Source organism: Pseudopipra pipra, chromosome 10, assembly GCF_036250125.1.
Source record: "Pseudopipra pipra isolate bDixPip1 chromosome 10, bDixPip1.hap1, whole genome shotgun sequence".
NCBI classification, from domain to species: domain Eukaryota; kingdom Metazoa; phylum Chordata; class Aves; order Passeriformes; family Pipridae; genus Pseudopipra; species Pseudopipra pipra.
In genome coordinates, this window is record NC_087558.1 from 16,165,681 (window position 1) to 16,180,186 (window position 14,506).

General features: G+C 41.0%; 1 protein-coding gene across 4 annotated transcripts in view; it reads left to right on the forward strand.

Moving 5' to 3' along the window:
• The first annotated feature begins 11,747 nt into the window (after positions 1 to 11,747).
• The window catches only part of SPHKAP (SPHK1 interactor, AKAP domain containing), a 68,643-nt gene continuing 65,884 nt past the window's right edge, over positions 11,748 to 14,506 (forward strand). For 3 of the 4 annotated variants that reach the window (XM_064666453.1, XM_064666454.1, XM_064666456.1), the window contains exon 1: positions 11,748 to 11,977. In XM_064666453.1, the coding sequence (XP_064522523.1) occupies positions 11,763 to 11,977 (215 nt within the window). In that variant the 5' untranslated portion in view covers positions 11,748 to 11,762. Of the gene's footprint in view, positions 11,978 to 12,330; positions 12,421 to 14,506 lie in introns of those variants that run through there. The other variant, XM_064666455.1, reaches the window with a different exon arrangement.

Sequence of the window (14,506 nt, forward strand, 5' to 3'; positions counted from 1 at the left end):
AAAATATTAAAAAGGAAACAAAAGACCCCTAAATCAGAAATCTGAAAACCAACTACCAATATAAGCCTACTCCCACTTGGGGTCCACTGCTGCTGCCCTAGAGATCCGAGATGCTTGGTGGGTATTCAGATTGTCTGAATTCCATCCAGAAATACACTGAGCTGTTGACATGGCAGACATCAGAGTTACATGACTGGAATCTCTGGTGTGTTTGGTAGGAAATTTAAAGCTTAAAATTGGCTAAGACTTTTAGGAATCTGAAAGCACGTGGTACACTGTGACTTGAACAGGAACAGAAGAACTGCCATTGACTTCATTAAAAGGAGGAGATAACATGCAATCTGAGAGATTTGGGATCACTAGAGGTGCCCAGCCTGCATCAGATCACTAGACATGCTGCATTTATTACAATCCTGTCCAGGCTTCTTGCATTTCCCTCTCTAACCAGTAATCAATATTGAATTGAAATCTGGATCTCTGTTAATGCACAGTGACACAGCCCACTCATTTGTCAACTACTAACATTTTGGCAAGCCAAAAGGTGCAAAAGTCAAATATAAGATCTGTCCTACTGTACATGCCACCTCTCTACAGGAGTTGTGAATGGCACTAAAGATTAGAAGAAAGGAACAGGCACTGTATCAGTGCTCTGTCCCTGCTCAGCCAGCCCCAGCAATGGATGCATCTGGAAAGACTGTACAGATGCCTCTGAGAGCTGGAAGTTGTGGTGTTAGTGCAAAATCTTCAGGCAACACCATCATAATTTAAATCTCAAAAATTATACATGATAATATCAGGAGCTATACAAGGAGTTCTGACTTTGGCCAAAATATCCCCAGCAGATGGCATGGTCACTAAGCACAAAAAGCCCAAAATCACTGTTAGCACATATATGTACATGTACCCAAACCCAGACCATGGCTGCTATTCAGATTGGTTTAAAGTGCAATGAGAAGTCAATAAAAAAAGGAGTCTGTTTGTTGTCTGATCTCTTTCCTGAGAACATCTCAAGAGCACTTAGGAAGAAAGATGTAGACTGCATTAATCACATTGGTAATATCTGTCCCTTAAAAACAAAACAAAACAAATCAAGCAAACAAAACACCAAACAAACAATAAACCAAAAAAAAACCAACAAAAAACACAATCCAACAAATTTATCCCAAACAACTCTTTCCTAGGGCAAATGCAGAGTGCAAAAGGATTTGCTGGCATGAGTGTAGCAGAACACATAAGGAACAAATTCAAAATTTGGAAAAAGTTACATTTCTCATGCATGCACTGTGCTCTTGTATAGATATGGGAAATTCAGTCAGAAGAGAGAAGAGGTTGAATTTATGAAGAAGAAAAATGTTAATCCTGCAGAGGACCAAAATTAGTCTGCTGTACCTATGAAATGGCTTGCACAGGATATAACATTTTCCAGATTCCAAACTCGTTGGCAAATTCTAATTTTGAAGGTTATAATTAAAGACCAGCTTCACTCTGCAAGAAGTAGTGGAGCTGGCACAGTATTTTTCATGCTTTTAGATGATCAGGAGAAGGAAATATGACAGAATGGCAAAGAAAAATCTATGGAGAAAGAGACAGATGAAACAGTTTTTAAGTTCACTGAATTATCAATTACTGACTGACAGCCAAACTCCTAAAAATCCCACTGGTGGAGTAGGACAGTCATTATGGAAAGTGTGGATAACACTGACTGCTTTTGAAAAATCTTGCCCGTTGAAATGTAATACTGGAAATGTAGGAAAAGTCATTAAGTATGTCAGTAAAAGCAAAAGGTACGTGTGATAAATGCTTAGTGCAAAATGTGACCGTGGTAGAATTCTGTGGTTTTGTATAGGATCTTCACACAACTCTTCTGAGACATTAAAACCAAAATAATCAGGATTTTTGCAGTGGTTTTAAATTTTAAGTTGTAATCTTCAAATGAATTATGCAATAACTTCTTACAAACTTCAGTAAGTAGCAACACTGCAACATTTGACATTCAAATTAAATGAATAAGGCAAAACCTCTGTCTTATTTTAAAGACTTAAAATGAGATGTCCATGACAAATATTTTTACAAATTCATTCTACTATAATTTGTGGTCTTCAGTTCTGTTAATTCTGCAAAATATCTTTCCCTAGGTATAGTAATTTCACTTCAAAATCAATTGCCTAGTAGGTAATGTTTTGGGGAGGTTTTAAATCACCTAAACTCTAATCCTTCCTGTTCCAAAATAAAATAAATAACTCGCCATTACTTATCTACTTGTGAGTAAATACAGCTCAGCTTTGGAAAATTGAAAGGTTAGTGACAGACATCATGAAATGTAATCCTTATAAGAAACCATATAATAAAATCTTTCCATTTTTGTCAGACCCTTTGCCATAGTGGTATGTACTTTCACAATGAGATTGTCAACATGCAATAATAAACTTCTTAATAATAATTTGCCCATTATCTGTAGCTCCTTAAACAGAGACAGTCTTCATTTGTTCAGATCAAAAGGTTATTGTTACCTTAATACACATCTTTATTGTCAGTGAATTACTGTGGGCTGATTAAAGTTTAATGACATGGCTACTCTGGAAATGAGTCTCTAGAGACTACCACGTACTGACAGATCTATTTGTTTCAAAGAGAGCAGAAGTGCTAAAAGCACATAAAAGCAGTAGCTGTACAGTGACAAATTAGAAGTACTGCCTTCTCTAAAGACACACAGTGCAGCAAGTGCAGCCTCAGCCTGTGGTGTTATTCACATGCTGCTCAGGAAGCTGCTGGCCCCAGAGAACCTAAAAAATGCCCCAAACCCCAAACCATCACCAAACTAGGACTTGGTAAATATTTATAGCGTATTTGCTCTTTCTGGCAATGCTTAATCATGCCCGAAATCTTCTGAATTTTGTCCTCCACAAATTCACAACATACAACATGATCAAAACTTCTGTCAAACAGTTATAATTAGCTTTCCAAAAGCACTTCAAAAAGCTGAGGGGTGAGGGAGGTGGAGGGAAATCAGGGGCAAAATTTTTCCTTAAAAGAAAAACGTTTTTATTTTACCCATTCCTCTTCCAATCATAAGCAGTTCATCCAATTCAAGTGAAGTTGCATTGACCATCCACATGAAACATTCACTTATTCCTCAAATACACCATTCCCTAGATGAATCTTCAATTAACTTTTTCAGCGAAGCATTTCTCTGGCTCCAGCTGATTGTGTTTTTAGGAATTAGAAGTTGGATACACAGCAGAAGTACATGTGCCTTGTCTCATTTTTATTACTGTTTGCTATATCAAAATGTAAATAACTTAAACATTGCAGTGCAAATTTACTGACAGAAGTCAAAAAGTATATACTCAGATTTGTGGAGTGACATGCCTGACTTCACTCGCAGTTATGAGACATTAATTTTGATTTTTTTCTCATAAAACAAAAAATTATTTCAGGACCTTATCAAGCTGTAAACGCTCCTCCCTCCTCCTCAAATCTAGATAAGCTCTTTCTGTTCTGAACTATGAATGAAATTGGCTTTGCCTTCTTGAAACCTTCCTGAAGTGTGCCTTAATCTTAGTTACATAGGTTATCCTACAAGTAAAATTTCATTCAAAAGTGTTTAAGCTCTTGCAAATTCAGGCTTTGATGCAATCCTGGTTCTCATGGATATCTCAAAAAGTTATCCTGTAACTGGCAGTTTTACAAGCTTGCTGAGAAAATGCAGAGGATTATGGGTGCAGGGGTCATGTTATTTAAATTTCCTCAGAAAACAGAGTACCACATTAACAGGGCTGTGCAGAGGGGCTTTCATGCCTGCGGATCAACTGTACCTGTTACAGTGGAAATAATGCCTTTCAGTTTAACAACTGGTATTTATGATTTTGGAAATACTATTAGCTACTATGGTGATGCCAATTGATTTCACAGTAATTTTGAAACCTTTAACTCCATAGGATTTTGTACATGACTGTAGGCCTCTGTTTACAACCTCCCCTCCTGCAGCTATTTAAACAACTGTACATGGTAATTTATCAGCACAAAGTCTGCAAAACAAGAAAGGTCAGGGTTTTCACATTTATTTAAGTCCTTCTGGCTTCCTAACAAAGATTGCTAGCTTTTTGTTATTCTCTTGAGAGTTTAGCCAGAGATGTCCAAAACGAGATTGAAGCGCAGAAGATTCCTATTTTTTTTTTTTTTACTGGTAGTAACTCTTTCCATACGCCTGCATTTCATTGTCAGCATATCCTGTCATTTATTCAAATATATTGCATGAGCAACTTCTCACGTTGCATCTCATGAATATATAATCCACCCAGACAATTAACACACAGCAGGTGGTATACTCTTCCATGGAAAATCTACTAAAAAAGTAAACCATTTTCCTTCACATTTTAATTGTATTTTCATAACACCTATGCAATTTTAATACCTCAATAGCAATCTTACAAAGCACAGAGCAGTATTGCTGCAGAGAACCCCATCAAATCAGACATTCTGCATTATGGGTTGCACTAGTATTTTAATTTTCAGCCTCTTTTTCAGACCTCTTCCAATTTTTCTTGTTTTCTGCCTGCCTATCGACATAAAGGAAAAATGGATAGTTCTTACTGATAGCTGCTATTAGTAAGACTACAGTATGTCTTTTAACTTGACCTCTTTTTCTAGAGACATACAAATACAATACATATTTAAAAACTAACTGCTCCTAGCACTTGAAAATTTCACCCAGGAGAACAGCCAAAAATATGAAGCCTTGAGGGAAACGCTACACTGAAGGATGGCAGCTAGAATTAGGATAAAAATTCCAACAATAGTTTAGTAATGAAAAATTCCAGTGATTTTAAGGAAGACTCAGAATTTCAGATTCCACGTTCATTAATTATTCAAAAGAATTTAAAAATTCTATATGTATTCTCAAAGCAGAGCCGACCCTTATAATCACAGCCTTCTTTGTAAATAGTACCAGCACTCTGAAAGACCTTTGGAGTTGCAGGAAGGGGCAAGAGTGAACACACAGCAGTTGTACAATATATTCTCACAGCTCATGTGACATTATGTTTGGATGCTCAGAGAACAGGAGGAAGCCAAAAGCATTTTTCATCTTTATCCAAAAACCCAAGACAGCATATATGAACTCACTCAGAGTGTGCTTGTGAATGTGTCACCTTCTGTCTACTCGACATGCTTCATCACCTTTAGATGCCTAAAAGATTTCAGTTAATGCTAGAGATGATGGCTCATTGCCTACCAGCTGGTTATTATTATCAGCTTCTAGCCCAGTTCTGAATAAAATGAGTGCATTAGTTTTGACCTAAGAGGAACTAAATGGCTCAGTTTGAGCTTATTGCAAACACCACCTTCTTTCCCCATGGAATAATACAGTTGAGATCAGCTGGAACACTCAATTATAGGAGCTCTCTAGTTTACTGCAATGAGAGTGACAACAAACCAATCAGAATTTCAAAGATCTGGCACCAATTGAACATTCTTGATTAATCTTTCAGAATTTAAATGCAATCTCCTAACCCCTTCTCTTCCCTCATCCTTTTCTGGGAGTGCAGGTAGGCTGAAAATAGAGTGTAGGTTTGGGAGTTAGAGAGACAGGCAGACAGACTGAGTAGGTTTAATATTTAAAACTGCATATTAACTCAAAGAAAATCGTGGTTACGTTAGAAAATATTCTCTTTGTAGTTACAGATATGTGTGTAGATGAAAAATAAGTACATCTAGCACCCATGCTGTGTGGTAACGATCTGCATTTATTAAATGGGGAACCATGTCATGCAGTCTGGAGCTAAGCACAAGCTACACCATTCATTCTCTTTTCACTGTATTTAACAACTGCCTTTCTCTCAAGCTCCTGGCCATTTCCAGTAAGAATCTCATGAGCTAGATGTGTTCTGATATAAATTAAGTCATGCTACTTAATTGCTACAACACATTAAGACACCTCTTCAACACTGATTTGTTAACTGAGGGTGCTTTAGTCACAGCCCAAGTACACAGCTCAAAAGGAAAAGGACTTCAATTGACAGAACAAGATTTTGTAACTGAAAAAACCCAAACCAACCAAACCAAAGCAACAAAACCCAAAAACACTCCCTCCTGCCCAACCCCAAACAAACAAAAATGAAAATGAAAAAGGTATTGGACAAGAACATCTTGTCTAAAACATATTAACATATTAAAGCTAACAAACTAATCTTCAATGCAAGCAGTTACAGTTTAACCAACACAACATTACAAGCAAAATACATCTGATATTTTGGGTAAAAGATATGTGTCCATCTACAGTGTCAGAACTCAGTCAATGTACTATACAACACAGAGAATTATGCAGCCTCATCAATAACTTGATAGTACATGAGGTCATTAATTATGTATGATAATCAATCTCACAGTAATACAGCCAACTGTAAAACATTTCAGTAAACAAACATCTAGTAAACAAATATAAACCATGTTACATGACTTATGCTTTTAAAACTTTTCAAAATAACTACACAACAACCATGTAGCACCCCTTTTACATTCACTGGAGAAGGGATATAAGCTTAGTTGTAAGGGACTAACTACATATCTGTCAAAATAGTAGTCTATGTACACACAACAACCACACAGGAAATAGAGACAAGGAGAGTAAATAGAGGTTCATCGAAACATACTGTTTGATTAACAGTAGTGTCCAAAAGCCCCTATTAGGCTTAGGGCCTAGTTGTCCTAAGTGGGTGAAGTCTTTTCATTATGTAAGAGAGACGGTCCCTGTATTGGGCATTTGACAGTATCACATTTGTTCTGGAAATACTATGCCTCTCTCCAGAAAATACCAAAATATTGAGAGGTTTTTGATCCTGCATTTGCAAACATGCACTACATGATAAGCTTTTCACCTTTCCACCTCTGCATTTCTAATTAGGAGGGTTGTCTGAAAAGCAAAGGGAAGTGAAAAGCTCTGTCCCCTACCACGGTGATCTATTCCTGAAAATATCATCCAGTTACAGAGTCTGTGTAGAGTTGTAGATTTCCCAAGACCAACCAAGCCACACGTAAGCATAAGTTTTTGAGGATAGTTTTTTACTGCAAATGAACAAAACTTCAAAGCCACAGAAGCATACAAAGCACAGAATCTCTTGGATTGTAAGGGATCTCTTGAGAGCACTTAGTCCAACCTCACTGCTCAGCAGTATCAGCTAGAGCAGGTTGTGCAGGACCATATCCAGATGGGGTTTTGAATATCTCCAAGAATGGCTGGAGCCAAATCAAAGTCTTATTGTAAGTTTGGCTCCCTCTGATTTTCAGGAATGACTGACATATTTTCTTAGGAGACAGTCATCTCTGGTGCTATTGTTTCAGTTTCTCTCAGTTCAAACTAACAACTCTGCAGCAGTTTATTCTACTTAAGCTCTCAACAGAAGGGCTGACTAATTGTTTTTAAGTATTCCTTTGGGTTTTTATAAAAGTCAAAATGAGCAAAATATTGACCACTGGAATAATTAATATTGTATTCTCTGACCATAACTTTCTGTTATCCAGTAGGAGAAGAGTGTCCTAGGCTGACACATAAAAGACAGACAGCTAACTAAAATGCCACAGTATTCTCTTCCTTTTGCCAATTCATATCTAAAAGCTGAGGGAAAAATATACTTCTGGTGACAGCTTTGAAACAAGTCAGTGTGTGACAGTAATCAGTTCTCTTCTGTCAAGTCAGATTCCAGGAAAAAAGAATAGTTATTTTAGGTTATATGCCAACATTGTCAAGGAATAAGAAAAAAGGCACAAAGTATTACTTGGCCATATCCCTCAGAAATAAAGACTATGGGCTTTCAGGGAAGAGGAGAGCTGTCTACCTGAGAAAAGGACACTTCTGGTAGATTGTGAAGAAGTCAAGTCATAATGGCTGGCTCAGAGAAGGGCTCTGAAACAGTGAGAAGAAGTGACAGAAGAGAACATGTTAGTACAAGACATGTTTGTGGAGTTTTTGCAGGATGATGGAAACAGACAATAAAGAGTTACTAATGCAAAAAAAGAAAAAAAAAAGAGAGGAAATTAAATTACATGGTGAGAATCAGAGAACTTCATATCAGCTACAAGGATATGATAAAAACCAAAGAACCAGTATGTGTGTAGCCTCAGTTCTATGTGCTGCAGTAAGGGACAGATGAGTGGCAGTGTCCATGGTGGAAGAATGATGGTTCAGTCATATCACGTCAGGGAACAAAAACCAAACGTAAAGGTGAGACTGAGCTACAAAAATCCCCACCTCTAACGAGGGAAAAACCTCTCCTCTCTTCTTCTGTCACAGAGCTCTTACCCTTGACAACTCACAAGAGCAGACAATCTGAAATTAGAGAGTAGAAAACCTGTCATGAACTTCTGAAGTGCCAAAGTTACTGACAGAAAATGGTCATTTCCTTTCTGAGTCCCTAACTGAAGGTCTCTCTGTCCTTTTCCTTCACAACAGAAGCAAAGCATTTCAACAGTACTGAAGAAGCTGTTCTGAAACCCAGAAATAGGAATGTGAAAACCCTATCTATAAAGTTAAGGGACTTAGAGCAGAAGAGTTGAGAGAGCAAGAGTAAAATGAGGGGAAAAAAAATAAGAAAGAAAGAAAAAAGTAAAGAAAGTAAAAGAAAAAGAAGGAAAAAAAATATAAAATATGCAGAGATTAATCACATGCTGCATGTTATGTCTGAGCTTCTTCTCCAAAATCTATGAAGAAGATAAGTAACATATCCCAGGGATAAGTTAACATTAACTTCCTTAGCCCTTACAAGGTTTCAGTAACTACAGTACATAAGACCATGAAACTAAACAAGGAATACACAGAATGGAGAGAAGCTGTAGTGCTCAGGATGTGTCCAAGGGAAGGCATTAAAGAGGTTAGATAAGACATTGAAGCATATTTATGACTGAAATAGTGAGCCATGTTATGTGACTGGCAGGGTCTGTGTGCTCTATATATGTCAGTCAGGCACAGCCCCATGACTAGTTGTACTCTTTAACTTCGAATTTTCTGCTCAAGAAAAAGAAAACAAAACAAAGCAAGCAAACAAAACAAACAAACAAAAGAAACCAACCAACCAAACAAAAAAAACCCAAACAGTCCAGATGAAGTAACAGTGTTTCAAAAACTAAGGGAATTTAGACCTGAGCCATGCCCTACCCTGTGCCCATGGGGCCAGCGAACAAGCCTTGACCAGCTTTAATTAGTAACCTAAATGCAACCTAGGAGGCACCAAGTTAAAATCACAGAAATGTTAGGGTTGGAAGGGACCTCTGGAGGTCATCTAGTCCAACCCCTCTGCTAAAGCAGGTTCACCAAGAGCAGCCTGCAAAGGGTCCTGTCCACGTTTTTAATATCTCCATAGAAGAGGACTCCACATTCTTTCTGGGCAGCCTGTTCTAGTGCTCTGTCACTCTGAAAGTAAATAAGTTTTTCCTCATACTCAGATGGAACTTCCTGTGTTCTGTTTTTGTCTGCTGCCCCTTGCCCTGTCACTGGGCATCACTGAAAAGAAAGTCTGGCCCCATTATCTTGACACCTGCTCTGAAGATATTTGTATGCATTGATAAGATTCCCTCTCAGTTGTCTCTTCTCCAGGCTAAACAGGTGCAGCTCTCTCAGCCTTTCCTCATGAGAGACACTCCAGTTCCCTAATCACCTTCATAGCCCTCCATTGGACCCTGTCCAGCAGTGTCACATGTGGACTCAGTCTGGGATAAGATGAAATCTCTGGGGCAAAAGAACAGTGACAGGAAAAGGATCAGATAATGACAGCAAAGGAGGAGCAGACATGCTACTGAACAAGGAAGAACATGTGAGATATTAGAAGCTCAGTGGCAACAAGACTGAATTTATCTGAAAGAAAATACTATCATGAGGGAGAGAAAAAAAGACATTTCAAATGCAAAACTGCAGATCTGATGCAAAGTCATGTGAAAACAACTTAAATGAAATTAAAGTAACTGATCAAGTGGAAGATGATAGAAAATATTAAGCACTATTTGTGTAGAGCAGTGGTGTCTATTAGAGAAGAGCTGATGAGAAACAGTCTACAGGGATAAGGAACACAATAGACCTGGGAGTCTGAGTGACCCCCAAACACAGAATATGCAAAGGGAGAACTAAGGAAGAGGAAACGGCATTACAGCCTCCTGTTTCCAGGAATGAAAGGATACAAGAGCATTGGAAGGGCACAAGAAAAGTACAGCACAGTAACAAGGAAGTCATGTCAAAGGGGCTGATATTTAAGTACTAAGTAGATGTTTCATGCAGACAACCAGTTCCAATGCTAACCTGGGCTTGCACTTGAGCAGGTAAAGCCGCAGGTATGTGTGGATCTGGAGTTCAGGACTTTTCACTCGCTCAGAATCTGGAAAGATTCCTCAGGTTTCTATGCTTTTAGATGGGCTGGCAGAGAAGGTCAGAATGTCTCAAGTACTCCCCTCAGAGGCTGTTACGTCTCTTAGTTTCCTCAGCTTCTCCAGTTTACATTTAAACCCCAATACTTGGCTTTGATTTCCATTTACCCTTAACCACCACAATGTAGCTATTAGCCTTGTCATCTCTCAGTTGTCACTTCACAAGGTGACAGAAGGTGTTATCCATATCCTTACCACAAAGTCTTATGAGGTATTTAAAAATTAAGATGAAACTTCCTTCTCTTGGTTATGCAAAAGTCACCAACAACAAATGCTTCAGGTAGCCTTTCTTAACAATGAAAAATGTTGGTTCAATAGTTAAATGCTACCATGCCTCTGGCTGCAAAGTTGGTTTAAGAAATTTCTGTGCTTTAAATTGGAACAGAGAACAAAACTTGACTTAATATATAAAATAATTCTCTCTGCATGCCCCAGGCCCTTCCAAAACTCACTAAGCTTCACGATTTCATAATGTTGTGCCAACTAAAGGCAATAGCAAAGTATAGAAAAGTCACAGGAATGATGTATTTAAAGAAAGAAACAGTGAATCTTTATTGCAGGGGAAAAAAAAAAAAAAGATGGTTGCCCAAGCATGGACTTATTGCCCTTGTAACCTGCCCTTCCTCTTTGTCTGAACAGAGCAATGACTATAGAACAGGGCTCACCATACAGGAGTCAAGCTTTCAGTGGTATTTGTGGATATGTGTAAGTTCTTGCTATGGTTTTACTACTGAATTCCTCTGTTGAGCACAACGTTTGCTACATAACTAACAAAAGTATAACACTCATCACCTAACTGGACAGAGCAGATCTGGGGCTTTGATCTAGATCCTAAACTTACTGAAAACAAGCCTCAGCAAAAGGAGACTCTTGCAGCTACAGAGTGATGACAATTGTCTCCAGCTCGGCAAATTTGACACCTGAGCCAAAGGACTCCTGCTGAACCTCGAAGGCTCTGTGTTCGCTTTAGCTGTGGGTTCAAAACTATACATTTGCACCACGCATCACCTGTGATTCAGGTGCTTTCAATCTCACCTTTCCATGACTACAGACCAATTCTAATCGTTTGTACTGCACAGATTCTCCGACATGGTTATGCAAACACGACAGAGCCAAGCCACAGGACATCCAGCATTGTTTTGAAAAAACCAACCAACCAGTAAACAAACAAACAAAGGGAGGGAACTTTGCTGAAAGTAACCAAGTAAAATAGTCTAAAGGTGCTTAAAGCAAGACGTAAGTTGTAGTTAATTCAGTAGGGTCCTTTTCTAAATGCTTGAGTCTCACATCCAAACCGACAGAAACCCCCGTCATTTAAATCACATGGTTTACGGGGCTGGGGCTCCAAGAACATCATGACATTCGTAAGGAGGACTCGGCAACGATCGCCCATTCCTTGCTGGAGTCACCCAGCACCTCGCCGTCACATCCTTGTTCCCACACCGCAGACAGAGCACAACGCCAGCAACTTCTGCGGCCGTCCTGATCCCGGTACAGGCGCTACATCGCTCCAGCGACACAGACCCCGACCGCTGCATCCCTCCCGCATGTCCCGGCCGGGCACCCGCAGGTGCGAAGAGTGCGGGGACGGCGCTGCCCCGGGTGGCCGCACTCGCCCGGGGCTCCCCGCGCCCGGGTCGGGAGCGGCGCTGCCCCGCGGAGCGCAGCCCCTCGCCCGCCGGCCGCGAGGGAGGGACGGGGGAGGCGGCGGGGCGGGCGGGGGAGGAGTGAGCAGAGGGCAGGGCCGGGAGGTGCCGCCGCAGCGCGCCGGGGCCGCGCTGTCGCTGCCCGGACCCCGCCGGAGCGGAGGGTCCCGCCGCCGGTCCCGCCATGGCCGGGCAGCCCCCGCCCGCCGCCCCCAGGTAGGGCCCGCGCCCCTCCCCGCGCGTCCCCGCCTGCGCGCTCGGGGCCGCGCCGCGTGTGCCCGGGGCCGCCGCGCTGGGCGACAGCAGCACCGCCCGTCCCTGCCCGCCGAGCCTCGGCCCCGGGAGCCCGCGGGTCCCGCTGCTCCCGGTGAGTGTCGGCGCCGGGCGCCCGCGGGGACCCTCCCGGAGAGGAGCCGCCCCACTGCCGAGGATCCCCGGCTGCGGGCAAGGAACATCCCCGGGCGGAGGGCGGTCACGGAGGGACCGCGCTGCGCTCCTGCGGTGCCCGCAGGGGAGCGGCCGAGCGGGAGCCGCTGCCGGGAGCGGAGCGGCGCCGGGAATTCGCGTTGGGCTGCGGAGGGGCGGGGGACGCGCTGCACCTGCCGAGAGGTGGTCACCCATCGGGAGGTGATCACCTCGCTGGGGCTTTGCTCCGACGCGGAGAGCGGGAATTAGAGGGCTTTTCTTACAGGAGAAAGGAAAAACAGAGACTTTGTCATCTAAATTTGCCCTAACAGCTGGTTTTCATACCGTAGCGCCTTAAGAGAGTCGGTAAGTTAATTAGTGCTTAGTAATACCTTTAGGGTATTGTGCTTAAATCACAGCGACGCGTGTCCGGAACCTACTAAGTCAGATTCTTATCTGAAAGAAAAATCTAAAAAAAAAAAAAAAAAAAAAATCACTGTACTTCTGTTGTTCCGGCTCCAACGAACATGTATTTATAGTGGTTACAAACAACCGATTAGAGCAAAACTTCCTTCGAGACGGAAATGGATGCACAGATAGCAGTAGCCTACCGGAGATGCGAGATGTGGTTAAGCGTAATTTTTAACAATCACAAGTAAATTGCATTTTGATGGTAGCAGGCAGACAAATACTGTAGAAATTGTACCATTTAAGTATGATACAGACTATCAGAGATAAAAAGTATATTTTGCAAATTATCACATTCGTTTTGGTTTAGTTGCTTCCATTGCAGTGTCTTAATGAGTGGTAAAAACCCGATAAAAACAAAGTTTGGAGAGAGCACAGCCTTAAAAGGAAGATAGTAAAACGACGCATAGCTACCTGAACACGCAAGAGGAACTGCTGGAGGGCGGGGGGAGGGACGCACGAGAACACCTAAGTGGGTGATAATTACTTGCAGTAGAAATTGCTTTTATTTACCTGAAGAAGACAAAAAGCTTTAAAGCAACCCCTCAGAGAGAGTGGATTAAGTAGTGTTTCGCATCAATAAACATTTACTGACCAAAGCTTAATAATGTTTTTCTACTTTGATCTGAATTGCCTAATCTAGAAATAATCCTTTACGATTTCTCCCCTGGCATTTCATGGTGAAATGAGAAGGATTTAGCTTTCGTTGTTGTTAATCATGGCTAGTAATTTTATATACAATTTTTGCCCACTGAATAACAAAGAGATTCTACAAATTTTAGTATTTTATGGGAAGCGACAATCTGAAAGAGAGAGGAACACAGAGTTTAAGGCCAAAGAGACTTTTAGGTTATCTGACATGACATCCCATATTTCACACTCCACAAGGAAAATTGGCTAGAATGCAGTCTTGACCCCAGGATAAACAGATATTCCAAAGAGACAGTCTTAAAGATATTAAGAGTTAAACAAGCTGCTGCTTTCCTGGCTTGTGGTCTTGTTCTCATTTTTACAAATTTACCTCCTTATAGTCATACAGCCATCTTCCAACTCCACACTATTGTTGCTAGGCTTTTCATCACTGCATGAAGGAACTGAGGAAACCAATACTACTCTATTCCAGAGCTCTGCCATCTGTTCGTCTCTTCATCCCAGCTATAGGCCTATTACCCAGATAATATTGCCTATTTCTGTAAAAAGGCCAAGGCTAATCTTGCTCATGTGAGCTACATACCTCCTCCTTCTTCCTGAAGAGTGATTCTTTTCCCATAGCTTAAGCAAGTCAGACTTCCCTACACCAAGAACCACAGTTCTCTCTTTCATCTCTCTTATCTCCTGAGGCTGGTATGTGGACAGCTGCTTGTTATTTGTTAATCAAGGTAACCTTTCTTTGCTGAACAGTGGTAAGCTTCATACTTTCTGTCTGTGAATAAGGATCAGAGGACTCCAGGAAAGAAGGTGACCAGAACAGTGAATAGTTCATTCAGGTCATTCCTGTCTTCACCAGGAAATCTTGTGAAAAAAGCATACCTGGGAAGTCATGGGACAGATAACTTGTTATCATACAGCTTCATCTCATT